General features: G+C 41.0%; 1 protein-coding gene across 1 annotated transcript in view; it reads right to left on the bottom strand.

The window, feature by feature from the left end:
* Positions 1 to 8,337: 8,337 nt before the first annotated feature.
* The window catches only part of Cog5 (component of oligomeric golgi complex 5), a 206,515-nt gene continuing 198,195 nt past the window's right edge, over positions 8,338 to 16,657 (bottom strand). Inside the window, exons 20-21 of the mRNA XM_013034737.1 lie at positions 9,097 to 9,223; positions 8,338 to 8,421 (exon numbers count right to left, since the gene is read on the bottom strand). Coding sequence (XP_012890191.1) covers positions 8,338 to 8,421; positions 9,097 to 9,223 — 211 coding nt within the window. The remainder of the gene's footprint in view (positions 8,422 to 9,096; positions 9,224 to 16,657) is intronic.

The following is a 16,657-nucleotide window of genomic DNA, read 5'->3' as shown; positions in this document are numbered from 1 at the left end:
AACCGAGATCCTCAGATCTCAGCCTCCTGAGTAGCTAGGATTACAGGCGTGAGCCACCAGCGCCTGGCTTGAAACCTTTCAGTTTTATACAATTGGAACAATGTCTAATTCCCAGACAAAGTCTGTGTGTAGTCGGCTAGGTTTTTTTTTTCATGATAATTACCAAATTCATAGTCATGTGTGGGCACTAAGAGTTCTTAAGAGTTACTGCTGACCTGGCAGTTTCATTTCTACTACCTTAGCACACTGGCACAGGATATTTACTCAGAAAGTGTCTAGAAAAATGGAGTCTTAACTAAATGCTGTTTCATTCCCTCATGAACTCTTTGAAAAACTTATAGAAAAATGAAACAAAATTGACTTCATTTTTCTCAGGATATAGATCAGTAATAATGCCCATGTATTGGTGAGAATATAACTAAACAGAAAAGTTTGGAGAGATAATTTGACTTTATGAAATTCAATATCAGCAATTTAGTTCCTCTGTTATATATACTTAGACAAGTAAGTTCTTGCAGATATGTACAAAGACGTATAAATATCTTCATAGCTATGTTGCTCATGACAGCAAAAATGTAGAAAGAATACTGATTAGCTGGGTTTTACCTCAAAAGTTGTGATACAATCAAACAGTGAAATTCTTTTCATCGGTGGGAAAAAAAATCAGCTACATATTTTTAAATGTGGTCTGTTTTAAAAGCCATAAGCAAAAATTAGTCTTAGAAACATGTAAAGTATGATTCAAGTGTCTTTATGGAATGTCTAATATATCTTGAAGAATATAATAAAATCATAAATATAGTGATATATAATTTAAATGTACTATGTAATTGTACCAGGCATTTGCTAAGACCATCCCCATGTTCAGTGATCTGATAGGGACATACATGAAACTCAGCATGTACTTGTGCTTATGGCATAACTTATTTTGGCAAAAGAATACAGGGCAAAAGCAGGAAAGGGAAAACATGGCTAAGTGTAGAAGTCAGGTTTCCAGGAGTTCGCTCCCAGGGGAGTCACACAGGACATGCTTAGTTCCTACAGCGGCAAGTTGTGACAAGATGCATGAAATTTTTTCTTATAAAGGAAATTTGTTAGACATTTAACACCCAGATTTTTCATTTCCATACTGGTCACATATGTTCCCTCTGCCAAAATAAGCATTTTACCCAGATTCTATGCTTTAAGAGGAAATTAAATGGTCACAATTTGGGCGTGACAAGCCACTCTTGGCAGTTGTTAAGAGTGATAGGAAATGGCGCTATGGCTCAGTGGTAGAGCGCTCACCTTGACCTGAAAAGCTTGAAAAGCTGAGGGACAGCACCCAGGCCCAGAGTTCAAGACCCAGGACCGACAAAAAAAAAAAAAAGAAAAAAGTGATGCAATCATTAATGAAAACCAAATTTTATATGCCAGTCAAGGGCCAACCTTTTAAATTTTTTTAGTTTTTTTGATTCCAGACTTGGAGCTAGCACTCAAGGTGTGGGCATTATCCCTTAGCTTTTCTGCACAAGGCACTCCACCACTTTTGCTGAAGCTCCACTTCTGGCCTTTTTGGGTACTTAACTGGAGACAAGACTCTCATAGATTTTCCTGCCTGTACTGGCTTTGAACTGCGATCCTCAGATCTCAGCCTCCTGAGTAGCTAGGATTACAGGCATGAGCCACCAATGCCTGCCTGAGGGCCAGCCTGGCCAGCCTTCCTTCCTTCCTTCCTTCCTTCCCTCCTTCCTTCCTTCTCTCCTTTCCTCCTTCCTTCCTTCCTTCCTTCCTCTCTTTCTTTCTTTCTCTCTTTTTTCTTTCTTTCTCTTTTTTCTTTCTCTCTTTCTCTCTTCCTTTTTCTTTCTCTCTCTTTCTCTTTCTCTTCTTTCTTTCTTTCTTTCTGTTTTCTTGCTTTCTTTCTCTTTCTTGTTGAGGGGTTTGAACCCAGGGTCTGGGTGCTGTCCCTGAGTGATTTTGCTAAAGGCTAGTACTCTACCACTTTGAGCCACAGCACCACTTCTGTTTTTTGAGTGGTTAATTGGAGATAAGCTTTTCAGGGACTTTCCTTCACAGGCTGACATTGACCCATAATCCTCGGATCTCAGCCTTCTGAGTAGCTAGGATTATAGGAGTGAGCCGCTGGTGCCCAGCTAGGGCCAACCTTTATATAGACTAATTGGAAAATAGTAGTCAGGCCTGTTAAGTCTTTTTACATGAAACATTAGTTTTAGTATAAAAAACATTATGAGTATGTTAATATATGATTGATTACATATTGTTTTCATAATAAAATTACTTGAGAATGGTTTTCTGGAATTGGCAAATGTGCAATCAGTGATCGAAATACTGTTCATTTGAATTACCAGTTTATTAGTTTTTTTGTACTTTGTAACTTAAATGTATACTTGTGTTTTTAATAAATCAAATATTGTTTAAGCATAAGACTTGTTTTTAAATTTGGCTACCTTTATAAAGCAAAAAGGGAAATTTGGCTGCCTAATTCCTGTTTTGTTCCTTCCAAATAATAAACACTCTTGGCCACTGGTCTTATTTTACTGTTGAGTGACAACAATATAACAGCAATACCCTCTTCCTCCCCTGCAAAGGAGTGGGAAGGAACAGCTTCATCCAGGAGAGAAAGCTTGAAAAAGTTAAGAAGCATGAAATGAACTAAATTTCATTGTGATTATATTACAACCTGGTGGCTTAAGAGAGATGCTGCTTGGCACAAGGAGAGCAAGAAGGCTAAAAGGCAAAAAGAATCTTGAGTCCAGGAGAGAACCCTAAAATATATTTTCAAGTATACTGGGGTATGGAACAAATTTTTGAGTCATGATTTACAGAAAAGTAAATTTAAGTAATTTCTAGTTTGGTAAGAGTCAGAAATCAACAATAAATTAAAACTCTGTTGTCTTAGAAAAAATGCTTCCATGTAAGCATGATTTGAAAAAGCCCATTCTGAGATACTGTGAACTGATGCCAATCTTTGTGTCTAAAATAATCACTAAACATCTTGTAAAGATTGTGACACTTCTATTCAAGCAATATTACAATTTAACAACTTATGGAGGATCTGTTATTTGCATCATCCTGTTAAGTTATATCTTCATTCCAGGGGGACAGTAAAAAGAGACACGCTAACATTGTTTCAAGCACTCTTATCTACTAACCTAGGCTACTTGCACATTGACCATAGGTAACTTATTTAGTACTAATAGGTCCTAGACTCTTCCTTAATTGTTTTCTATTGTTATTTCAGCAACACTTCCAAATAAGTGGAGGAGATAGGATCTGACTCTGCTAAAATTTTATATTTCATTTTCAAGAATTAGAAAAGTTAAGGCAGGCATAGGCACACCTCTTGCAGTGTCATGAAAGAGCTGAGTGAATGTATGGAGGGTAGATTATGTTGATTGAGAGACAGTATAGCCTAACTCCTTAACATCTGTAAAAATGAGGACAATAGTGAACAAAGGATGAAATGAGTTAATATATACAATTTGCCTAACACACACTACATAATTGTGGAGTCTGTCCATAACAGTAATGACTAGTCAGTGGAGGAGGAGGACATTCTAATGGGGAAAGGATGGAATGCACAAAACCTAGAGGCACATTTGAGGCACTAGAAGTGATTCAGTGATAACCAAATACATGCTTACTTGAGGTAAGCAGAAAATTCAGCTATTTTTAAAGATTATGTAATTTGTCAATACTGTAGTTGCCTTGGAGTCCTGACTTCTGTGGTTAAATACTTCAAACTGATTTAAATTATATAATGGAAACAGATGATAATTCAGTTTTTGCCACTAGATGGTGGCGTTTTCAAATTTTAATTAACTAGCTTTATTCTATGTCTGTTGGCACTTTAAATTGTAATGAAGTAGTCCTCTTCAGTGGAGATGAATTACTTTGCATTAGATTCCTATCAGGATACAAACTTTCTTTCTAAACTTTATATGAGAAGAACTTAAAATACTGTACCAAAAACAGAACCAACCCCCAGTTGGAGGTTTTGCTCAGGTGGTAAGCATCATCCAGGGAGCAAAAACTCAGATACTTAAGTTTGGTTAATGTTCTGGAACAAAAGGAAAAAAGACACTAGTTCCAGTCCTGGGGGGGAAATGACAATGCTGATTTCTGAGCAGATACTTTTTTTTGGGGGGGGGGTCCCGGTTGTGGGCCTGAACTCTGGGCCTGGGCGCTGTCCCTCAGCTCTTCAGCTCAAGGCTAGCGCTCTACCACTTGAGCCACAGCGCCACTTCCGGCTTTTCTTTTTGCTTATGTGGTGCTGAGGAATCGAACCCAGGGCCTCGAGCATGCAAGGCAAGCGCTCTACCACTGAGCCACCTTCCCAGCCCACCCCAATTTCTTAAATGTAGTTTTTTTTGCTTTTTACCTATAAACAGGGTCAATTTATTTAATAAATTTCCATACAACTATTTATCAAATAATAGTACTGTGAACAGCGCCCAAAGTCAGAAACTGTGGAGACATTGGCTTCAGTGTTAGAGCTGAGGAGACCATCCTTTATTGAAGGATTTGCTGGATTTGGCTCCTGTCAGAAACTTTTTTTTTTTTAATTGTGAAAATACCATACAGAGGGGTTGCAATTACATGGGCAAGATAATGAGTACATTTCTTATCAAGCATTGTTACCTCCTCCTTTGTTTCCCCTTCCCATCCCTTCCCATCTCCCCTCACCCTCCTTAAAGTAGTTTTTACAGATTAATACACAGCAAAGAAACCCCCAGGGTTCAATTATCTTTGAGGTAATACATGTGTGTATACACTGGTATGTGTACAGTGATTCTAAGCTGAAATTCATAGAACCTGGAATTGCTCCAGAGTGAATGCATTTATATCCATCCTATTAATACATAAATTACAGTTCCATTTTCATTCATATGAATGAAACTATAGATTAGACAATATTGAAGAAAACTTAGAAATAAGTTTGATTAATTTTTTTTGTATTCTTCAAAAACACCATCAGAACTAAGAGGGAGAAACACAGATTAGGCTGCCCTCTCACATAAAACCAAAGCAAAATTTTCAACAATTATTAAATGACTTCACTTGTTTCAGTGAAACATTATCTTTCTTAGAGGTACTTTCAACTTGGTTTGTAACCAAAGTAAGATTACTGGGAAAACATAAAACCCAAGTATTAGTAGAGGAATGGTTTGTAGTTGCATGGCAGAACTGTCCCAATTTGATAATACACTAACCAAATAGATGTTTTAATGGAAAACAAAGCTGGTTTTTGTCAGGCATTAAATATCTAATGTGACTAGTACTGAAATACAGAAATGACAATGTATTCAACATGCCTCAAAAGGGAGCCAAACCTTAGGCTTTTCTCTGGTTCTGTCCTATTAACTCATCTTGCTCACTCAGTTCCCAAAATTGGTATGTAGTGATATTCATAGAATCAAGAGAATTACCCTATAGCAGTGTGGGTCTTGAAGTTCTGCGAACAGATAAGGACTGTCTGTGGGTCCTGGACAATGGCAAGAAGGCAAGGGGCCAGAGGCCATGTATGCACCAAGTATTTTATATAAGCCCTATCATTTCTACAGAGCTTGAACAATCTTTGCATCAAAAATTCATACTTTGAGAATTCTAACAGTATAATTCCTTAGAAAACACACAGTCCAACAAAAGAAAAAGCAGCAAACTGGTACGAGGAAGGCAGACCAAAATTGAGTAGAGGGGGTGGGTTGGGAGGGATGGGGGGAATGATGAAAGGGGTGACATTGTATTCATAAAATGATTTGTTGAGTGGCAATTTCTGTATACTACTTAAAGATAATAAAATATAATTTAAATCACTCTTCCATCTTTGCTGAAGGCATATTCAATACCTGCAACACACAGGTCTGGGTGAGATGACTGCACCTGGAGCACACATGTCTGTGCAACCTGCCCAGAAATGCAGTTTTCTATCACTCTTCATTAAAAACACCAAGAAAAAAATACGGTGCTATACAGAAACTGGAAGAAAGGCAAAAGAGAGCTTGCTGTTTGTCATTCAGTAGCATTACTCCATGATCCTCTTTGCCCTACTTATGACAACCTAACAGATGATGCCAGAAGGAGCAGAATGAGCATGCAACAAGGTTTGCCCCAGCAACTAAAACTAATGTGCTGACATTTAAAGAGTGATACTCTCCCTGGGTTTATCTCCAGGGGAAAGAAATATATCCAGTGACACTTTGGTATATAGGAACAAGATATATAAGAGAGGACAGTCTCAAAGACAAATGTCCTTCCTTGCCAAGAGCCAGGCCATAGCAACAGTGCGGCTTTTGCAGGTTCCCCCAAGGAGACCTCAGTTTCTGCTCAGGGGATGAAGGGTGTGGGATCAGCCATGTGCAGAGGGCTGTTAGGCCTCCTTTAAAAAGCAGGACAGTATTTCCAAGCAGTTTTCAATGGGTAAACACAAGCCTAGCAACAGCACTGCTGATGAGATCACTCAAACATTTTTAAAGAGAAGCAAAAGTATCCACAGTAGGACAACTGTTGCAGAGGAACTCCTTCCAACTTGTTAAGAAGACAAAGTGAGCCAGGTTCAATTATCTGAATCTTTTTCTATTACCAAGTATGTTGCAGCTGAGTGCATCTTTGGGATTCAGAGAACAATTTACAGAAACAGCAAATCCCTGATTGAGTTGAATCCCAGACTCTTGTCACACCAGAAGCCTTTTTGAGAGCAGTTTGAAGCTGGCACATGAATTAACCTTTCCCATTTCTGAGTCAGATGTTCAAAGCTGGGTATAGAAAGGAAAGGCAGAGCAGGCCACACAGGTTCTAGAGGGTTTGACACCAGCCCTGAGGGCTGTTTCTCATGGACTCCCCCAGATTCTTCAGTGGATACTCTCACTTGACAAGTGGAAAATACCCCTTGAAGCTGGGGTGGTGCTTTCAGGCATGTGCAGCTAAGAAGTATCACAGTGCTTGAGACTTCCCGTGGCTCTAGGGGACCCAAACATCACATGCACTGAGATACCATAGTCACCAAGCTCAGGGACCTGAGAATAGTTTCAAGAACTGTTTTGAGACAGAAAACTGACCAGATGTGGAGAGTGAGGGCCACATAGGAGTGGAATGATGATTTAAAGCTTTTCTACATTGGTTGATTATGTGATGGTGACCTTCCATCAATACAGAATATACAGGGGAAGGAGAAGATTTGTGAGAAAAGAGAATATTTGGGATGGAGATTTCTGCGGGGGTGTTTGAGTGCTAACATCTGACAGCCTGAGGCCCCTTACAAGTGAGTCACAGACTCTGAACTGTGAAAAAGATATGAAGACATGAGGTGTGGGTCTGCATGAGCTCACCTGTATGCCACCGTCCAGACAAAAGAAGACAAAAGAGAGCCAGGAACAAAATATGGAAATGACAGCATTTAAGAATTAAACAGATGGGGCTGGGAAGGTGGCTCAGTGGTAGAGCACTTGCCTTGCATGCCTGAGGCCCTGGGTTCGATTCCTCAGCACCACATAAGCAAAAGGAAAAAAAGAATTAAACAGATGACAATTAAGCAAATGGGGAAAAGTGACCTGGGAAACAGATGACCAACCAAGGAATTATGAAAGCTCTTAGCAAACAGGATCACAACACATTTTACTCAGTACCCTCAGTTCTGAGCATAGGGCCACCAATAAAATATGGGCCTAACATCAATGTGAATATGTTCAGTCAGTTGATGAAAAGAGGAAATGGCAGTCAACTCTGGCAAAAGCTGCAGAAGAGGTAGATGAGAATATTGACCATAAGGTCTTTGGTAATTCTGGTGAGAGCAATCTCAGAAGCAAAAACTGATCAGAGAAAAATGCCTGACAGTATCATGTAAGAGTGGAAGCATCCCTGCTGGGGCATGCAACCTCTGTACACGTGTATATGCACACATGCATCCGTGGGGGTCCCTGAAGGGTACATAGTGTCAAAGTTGTGCTGAGTTACTCCTGTTTCCTGCGAGTAATTGTAGACTCTTTGGGTGTTATTCTGAGTTCCCTCCCATGCCACCAGTTCACTAACTGCAACACATGAAATGAAACAAAATGTGGAGCTAAAGTGTCTTCTCATAGTTGAAGTTGCTTTAAGGCTGCAAGTGAATGATCCAGGGCTACATTAAAGCACGAGATAGCACAAGAGTATGTGAAGGTATGGAGGAGTTAGGATGGACAGCAAAGTTACGGGGCCTGAAAGTTCACTGTGGGGACTTGGGGTAAACAGGTGCTCATGCAGTGCGGTGGCCACCTGGAGGAGGGACAGTCACAGTCCTTGCCCACCCAGGCACAGCCCCTGTGTCCCCTTGGCACTCAAGCAGTCCTGGCTCACACAAGTTTACCTGATGAGAAGGAGCCTGTCCTTTTCAGAAGGATGGTCATCCAGCCACTGGGAGAAGCGTGCGTGGGACCATTCTGCTCTCTGCAGGGTCATAACACAATTAGAGATGAGAAAATGTTCTTAGCATTTTTGAGGACTTCCCAAGTGAAATTATGACCAACCACCACCAAAGGTAGTATCTGAAAGGTGGTATTCACTGTCTTGATGGCCAAGACGCCTCAAGATTTGCTAATGAAAGGTGAGTCAGCACAAGAAATGGAGTCTTCATCCAAAGAACTTCATGAACATAAATTACATGTGACAGTGTTATTCTTAAAGGTGAATTTGGGATTTATCACTTTTTCATGCCAGTCCTGGGGCTTGAACTCAAAGCCTGGGTACTGCTCCTGAGCTTTTTTGCTCAAGTGCTTTACCACTTGAGCCCCACCTCCACTTCCAGCTTTTTGTTTTTTTTAATTAAGGATAGGAGTCTCATGGACTTTCCTGCCTGGGCTGGTGCAGATTGTCTCCTGAATAGGAATATGACAGGTTTGAGGCACAAGTGCCTACACATCAGGTAATTTTATTACACTGCTGAAAAGGTGGATGCTATGCAGGGAGAGTTTCTCTTCAGTAGTCACTATTCACCACCAGAGAGAAATATGCAGGTCTACATGAGGAACGGGAGGGCCAAGATCCCATTCAGTGCAGGGCTTCAGTGCTCACAAAGATAACACACAAGTCACTTCCAAGAGAGTTCCGGCCTCACTTGATTACCTGGAATGGGGATTTCAGCTCAGCAGGTGCTCTTGTGAACAAAAACTGAATAACAATGCTGAATGGAATAATATCCCCCAGTGCTGGGCTATTGGCCACATGTTCACTCGTCTGGAAGAGCAGAGGTCTAAAAGAAAAGCAGACAGAAGTTAGCTCATGCTGTAAGTAGTGATGTGGTAGGAGAATTGTTCTGTCTAAACTGGCTACTGAAGAACACTTCCGCTATTTCTAATTCCCATCTACACGTTTCAGCCCTGTGATATATATGCATTATGCTCACATTCCTGCACACTTGAAATATCTTTCAGCCTCTTTCTTGACTCTGGTGACTGGCCAAGGGTCTGATGTTACTTCCAGTGGACTCAGCAATATCTATATTATCTAGAGTTCATTTAGTTAACAGGCTAAAACCAAGTAGAGTACAAAATAAAGACAAGACTAGTAGATTCTTACCTTGGGATCAATCTTGTAGCTTTCATTTTACATAGAATCCTTCTTTGGGTTATAATTTACTAGGAATAAACTCAAAAATTTTCCATATTATTTTTCAAAATGGCAATTAGGTTTATGAAAAGTTAATCCTTGGCTGAGAAGGTTTTTACAAAGTCTATGCTAGCTGCCTTCTGGACCTCATCATCACAAGTGCACAGGAAGGTAGCGCAAGCCAATCTACTGCACTAACAGCACATCCCTGCTGTGCAAGAAGGCTGGCAAAAGTGATCTGAAAATCCTGTTTATCTCTCCTTGGTTCCAAGCTGATGGATAAGAGTTAATGGTTCTGAACTGATCTTTATAGGCTGACCCTTGAGAGCCAGCTAGCAGCAACACTTCCTGATAGATCAGTGTTGATTTGGATAGTGCACTGAATCTTGCTTTTCTTCACCTATCTTAATTATTCCAGCCTATGAAATGATTCCTTCCTTTCCCTCCTTCTTCTCCTCCCTTCCTTCCTCTTCCCTCACTCCTTTCTTCATTTCCAGAATATTATTAGAAAAATGTTTTTATATTAACCATTCTGTAAGTACACTCGATAACTGATAGGGATTTTCTGAGTTCAGTTGCTTTATCAAATTACATTAGTTTGGCATCTATTTTCTTTAGTTGCTGTTGAGACATTTCCATTCATTTAGGTTGTCTATCATCAAAAGGCTCCAAGTTCTATGGAGTAGGACTAAGAGCTTCCTGAGGGTATAGTTAGGATGTGCTACATCTTCCTAGGACATGTTAAAAGCATAAATCATTTTCAGTGTTCCATGACATAGAGCCTAAGCTATCATTCAAGCACCTAAACGGGCACGGAAATTTTGCCAATGTTGTTTTCTGGTTTTGTTCCTTGGAAACATCTGACCCATGGATCATATTAGACCCACAGTATCACTTGGCATATGACAGGACAGACATGTAATGCTTCTTGCTGGCTGCCTATGACCCATCTTTCTGAAATAATAATTTTGTATGGTCTGGAACTGTTATAAATACCAAAACAGCCCTTGGCAGAAAAAAAGGTTCCCATCCCTGGAAATCCTCTATATGGCTGATTTTGTTTTCACCTAAGTCAGTCTCCAGTTTTGACATTATCAGAGCCAAGTCTGATACCATGCCCAGTTATTCCAAGAATGACTCCACCCAAACTCTGAGCCACGCAAAGAAATGGCCCCAACATATACTCCATAAACCACAGCTCTATTCCCATCCATTTAGAGCAGTGGCTCTGCATAAACTCAGAGCCTAGCACTGCTCGATCCTGAAGGGCTATCATAACAGCAATGCTCAACCAAAAACACACTCTATAGTTCTGGCAGACCAGGAGTGAATGCCATGCTCAGAAGCAGTTCTATCTACTTGCAAGGCCAGACATGAGTGCCCAGTCAGCAGCCCACCTAAACACAAGAGCAAATGGAGCAGCCACCAACTAAAGGACCCAACAGTAAGCTCTGCCTGCTCAGGGTCAGGATCAGTGATCTCATCTAGAACCAAAAGCCAAAGTAAATAGTGAACTTCTGTCAATACCAAAGAACAGCTACAAAAGCTAGAAAAGGTGGTTGTCTCCTCAAATGTATAAGTACCAATACAAGGACATAAGAATGATAAAGAATTGTGACACCATCAAAAGAAACAATAAAGCTAGACTCTAATGAAATGGACATCTCGCTGAGCTCAAGTGGCTTTTGCATGTAATCCTAGAAACTGAAGAAGCTGAGATCCAGAGTATTATATTTTTTATTTATTTATTTTTTTGGGGGGGGTCCAGTCATGGGGCCTGAACTCTGGGCCTCGGCGCTGTCCCTCAGCTCTTCAGCTCAAGGCTAGCGCTCTACCACTTGAGCCACAGCGCCACTTCCAGCTTTTTTCTTTTTGCTTATGTGGTGCTGAGGAATCAAACCCAGGGCCTCAGGCATGCAAGGCAAGCACTCTACCACTGAGCCACCTTCCCAGACCCAGAGTATTATATTTTAAAGCCAGGCAAGACAGAAAAATCCCCAAGATTTCAAATCCAGAATAAACAGAAAAAAGCTGGGCTAGAAGTAAGCAAGTAAGCTGAGCAAGCAAGCAAGTCCTAAGTTCAAAGCCTGCTACTGGTAAAGAAGGGAAAAGGCAAAGGAAAGGAAGATAAAGGAAGGGAAGATAAAGGAATGGAAGGGGAAGGGGAAGGAGAAGGGAAGGGCATCCAAATTGACTGACAGAGATTTCAGAATAATTATCTTAAGAAAGTTCAACATATAATATACTGTTATATACAGATGGAAAATTTAATGGATTATGGAAGACAATGCATAATCAAAATAAAGTTAAGAAATAGAAGTGAGTTTTTTTAAGATGAAAACATCCTAGATAAAGAAGATGACTGACTTAAAAAAATTCAATAAAAAGCTTCACCAGCAGAGTTAAGCATAGGAAATCAGTGAGCTTAAACACAGTAATAAAAGTTATTCAGATAGAAGACCAAAAAGATAAAAGAATAAAAATAAATGAAGAAAGTTTACGCAGATTATGAGATGTCATCAAGAGAACTAAGATTTCTGAAACAATTTTTTTAAAGGGCTAGAAAGGATATTTAAAGTAGTGATTGCCAGGCACCAGCAGCTGATGTTTGTAATCCTAGCTACTCAGGAGGTTGAGATCTGAGGATCATGGTTTAAGGCAGCCCTGGCAGGAAAGACCGTAAAACTTTTATCTCCAATTAAGCACCAGAAAACCAGAAGTGGCACTGTGGCTCAAGTGGTAGAATGCTCACCTTGAGCAGAAGAACTCAGGGACAGTGTGCAGGCCCAGAGTTCAAGCCCCACGACTGACAAAAAACAAAAACAAAAAAAAGAGATGATGGTAGAAATTTCCCAAAATCTGGGGAAAGGATGCTGACATCCAGAAACAGAAGGCAAAGAAGTTGCCAGTCAAATTTGGGCCAGCAAAAAAGCATAACTATCAAACTATCTAAAAATCAAAGACAAAAAGTTCTAGGACTGACAAGAGATAAGAAATTTACCACACACAAGAAAATCGTGAAAGGGTTACTTGTGGAAAAACTTGACAATTAAGTACTAAGAAACACTTAACACTCTCAGGAATTTATGTATTTCCTTCTTTCTGAGAATAACAATTAGCTGATTGTTTCTATCTTGGGCTTTAGGAAATTAAGCCCAACTTGAAAGTTTGCAATTCAGTTAGTTTTATGGCTTGAACATGTGTATTTTTCTTCATTTTCTTCCATACATTCTTCATATAAACTACAAATTATACAGGGAGGAGAGAAGAATGAGAAGGGAATAGGAATGAGAAACAGGGATAGAGAGAGGGATAATCTGAACATACAACATGGGATGTGCCATGTCTTGGAGCATGGCACACACTAAGGTTGCTAATTGCATCTTTCGGAATCCCTGTCCCTCTGAAGCTGCTATTTTGACAGGACACAATCGTCCACAGTGGGCACTCACAGCAAGAGCAACATTGGATGTGATTCTCTATTTTGCATCACTAACATAATTACTTATAAACATTAAATGCAGGTATTTTATTTCTGGTGTTTGTTTTAAAAAGAAGAACACAGCTTGAGCTCTCCATTATTCCTGTTACCAGGTGGTATTTGAAACATCAGTAAGTTAAAAAAAAAATCACCATCTGAAGCCCTTCATGAAATAAAATTAAGCTATTATACAAAGCAGATATCCCAAATGCCATAATGTCATTCCCAGAGAAGATTATTCTAAATATAGCAGCTTATATACAAGCTTATATTTTACAGTCAGACAGTGGAGTTAGTTCAGTATTAGGTCCCATAGGAAAAAAAATCAGTTTTTAGTTAGAGAGTCACATTTAAATGACCCATGGCTATACAGCTGTCAGTTTTCTGATAGCTTGTAAAGGCCAATAATGAAGGAGCAAGATAAGGGTCCTGACGCTTCTGTGTGCACAGCCAACATCAAGGCAGCACCTTTCATGCCACCAGCCACCATTCCTCTTCCTGACCCGCCGGTAGTGAAAGTGTGGGAAGGTAGTTTGCACACACACATAGAAAAAAAAGAAAGGATGGGGAAGGAGACTTGATTCTCCTTGGAGGGTGGGGCCCCGATGGCCTTCCTCCCTACACAGGACATAAGAATGTCTTTTTGAGAGAAGTAAATGGTGAACCCTGCTGGAGGTGAAGGTTGCTAGGAGGCTCTTTAGGGCCCCAGAAGGGAAGGATTCAGGAGAATGACAAATGAGAGCTCCAAGTAGAGTAGGGAGGATGCTTCTTCCTTAAGAGTCTACTGTCTACCCCAAAGGCAAGTAGGAAAGGGGCAGGAGGCGAGGCAGAAGCTCTTTAGCAACAACGCAGAACATCTGGCTGGATGTTCCTGGTGTACTGCCCGGGAGCCCACAGGTAGCAGAAGACAGATGAAGCCTGTAGCAGCAGGAGGTAGCCTCTGGATCCTCTTTAAGGTTTTCCAGCATTTTCCTGAATGAGAGTTGTAAACACTGAAATGCTGTTCCTGGACCAGAGTGAAAATCAATGGAAACTTCTGGAAAAAGATGAAAGATGAAGTGGCCACAAACACAAGCTTTGCAATCAGGAGCCCTAAGTCTGAGATTCCCCCACTTTTTTTCGTGTGTGTGTGTGTGTGTGTGTGTGTGTGTGTGTGTGCAAGTACTAGAGCTTGAACTCTGCTAACATTCAAGGCTAGTGATCTACCACTTGGTCATAGCACCACTTCTGGCTTTTTGCTGGTAAACTGGAGTCTTATGGACTTTCCTGCCCAGTCTGGTTACCCTCAGATTGCAGCCTCCCGAGTTGTAAGGATTACAAGTGTGAGCCCCAGTGCCAGGAGCCCCCAATTTCTTATAGGCCACTTACTCCTGTATCCACTGCCTCATGCGGGGCATACCTCGTCCATGAGTGCTGTGAGGGCTAAATGAGGACATGGCCACTATGTGCTTACTTTATTACAGATTTGGTATACAGTAAGTGACTAAATAATGGTTGCTAGAAATAATAAAAATGGCAGATCAAACACTCAACTTGAAGTAGCTACCTGAGTGTCCCAGCACCGCAAAACCAGTCACAGGCAACACTACCACAAGCCAAGTCAAGGTTGCAGCAATGCTAAAATCATAAACTTGGAATTAGGAATCCAGAAACCTCAGGGAGACATCTATTTCAGAGGAGGGATCAAGAAGCCCAGATATACAAGCACATCTTCGCAGAACTCAGTATTCATAGTGCTAAAAATGTATCCATTCTACAAAAACTCATGCACATGAAAGTGAAAGCTGTTCATCACTAGAAAGCTGGGGGTGGAGAAATGCACAGGCTCTGTTAGTTGGGTAGGCACTGGTGGGACTGGGCTGGGCTAAGAAGGAGGATGAAGGATGACGGATGTGTCAAAGGAGACCGTTTGCTTATATGAAAATAGAACAATGAAACTTGCTGAAATTGTTTTATGAAGAGGGGTACGGGGGAAAGCAGAGTGGGAGAAGGTGTGAGACAGATTGGAATACATTGTAAACGTGAGTAAATGTCACAATGACACTCCACACACTTTGGGGGCATGGCTCAAGTGGTAGAGCACCAGGTCAAGCAAGCAAGCAGAGCCCTGAGTTTCAAGCCTTAGTAGCAGCATAAATAAGAAAAAGAAAAAAGAAATTAGCTACCTGTATAAGTAATGTATGCTAATTAAAATGATAATAAACCCCCCCCCCCACACACACAGATTTAGAATTTCAAGCAGCATTTCAAGACTATGGACTTGAAAATCCCTTCATCACTCCTACAATGAAAAACAACTCATATGACTACTCTGCTCTTATAAGGGAAGGTCTGGTTTCCTTCTTTCCCTGCTCCCCTCACCCTAAGACCCATCATGACCCCGCCCTATCCCCATTGCTTGAACTTTCGTTAAACCTAGATGGCAAAGTTTCCAGCAGAGCCGGCTCTGGACATGATCACGGACAAACTGTCCCTTCAGGAGCCAAGATGGTGGCGCCTGACTGAAGGGGGGGTCTGCGTCACTGAGCTGATAACAGGCAGCTGTCCCCTTCGTGTCCTTAGCCTCACACAGATCTGCACTCAGTCCAAAACCAGAGCTTTAGGCCTCTGGCCAGGAGAAGGGGAAGTTAACAACCTCACAAAAACATGGCTCAGGGGCTAACGTCATGCTGCAGAGAGACTGACAAGAATGGGGTCTCAGCAGCTCTGACACTTGTGTCTTGTGTAGAAATGCAAATCACCCAGGGGCAGACCACTAATGTCAGCAGCTTTCTGAGGCAGCATTATGTCCTTGAGATAGAAAGGTTCTTGCTGCCTGAAGAACTCCCAAGTAGACAGTAAAATGTAAATGTATGCAAGATGCTGGCTGGCTTAATTAAACAGTCCACTAATATTACCATCAGAGAGGGCCCTGTGGCAGATGGCCACATGAAGGGGGAAGGGAGTGACTGGTAAGGCCAGCGTGGTGGAGGGGCCGGGCTGCAGTGGGTCTGGACTGCACAGCCTCTGGTTGGCACTGGCTCCCTCCCTTGTGAAAGGGAGCAGGAGCTGCGGCCCTCCCCTGGCAGCCAAGGCCTCAAATTCAGACTAGGATCCTATGGCTGTTGCAGCCTTGCTTTGGCTTTGTTTTTTGGCCTGCAACCCTACTGAGCAATGTTTTTGTTTATTTTATATTATGCTTTAGCTATTAATGGTAATAAGAATGAAAGAGGAATTTTTCAATAACATTTATTGACTTTTCTGATTACAAAACTGAAGTTGAGGTGGGAAATCTGGAAAATACAAGAAATTTTGTAAGAAAAATCATAATGATAAAGACAGTATTTTCATGGTCAATTCACTTATGGCTTCTCCATACTTAAAATAAGGATTGTATAATATATCCTGCTTAGTAGGTAGCTTCTTTTTTCAGTAGTGATTTAATAAGGGTATAATTTCCTCTCTCTTCCCTTCTCCATTTTTTAAAAAAAATATTGGTGTTGGGGCTTGAACTCAGTTCCCTGAGCTTTTTTTCCTTTTCTCAAGGCTAGTGCTGTACAGCTTGAGCCATAGAGCTCCACTTCCATGTTTCTTTGTTTTTTTTTGTTGGTTAATTGG

The sequence above is a fragment of the Dipodomys ordii genome, unplaced genomic scaffold (assembly GCF_000151885.1).
Source record: "Dipodomys ordii isolate 6190 unplaced genomic scaffold, Dord_2.0 Scaffold195, whole genome shotgun sequence".
Taxonomy (NCBI): Eukaryota; Metazoa; Chordata; class Mammalia; order Rodentia; family Heteromyidae; genus Dipodomys; species Dipodomys ordii.
This window is presented reverse-complemented; position numbering and strand designations above follow the sequence as displayed.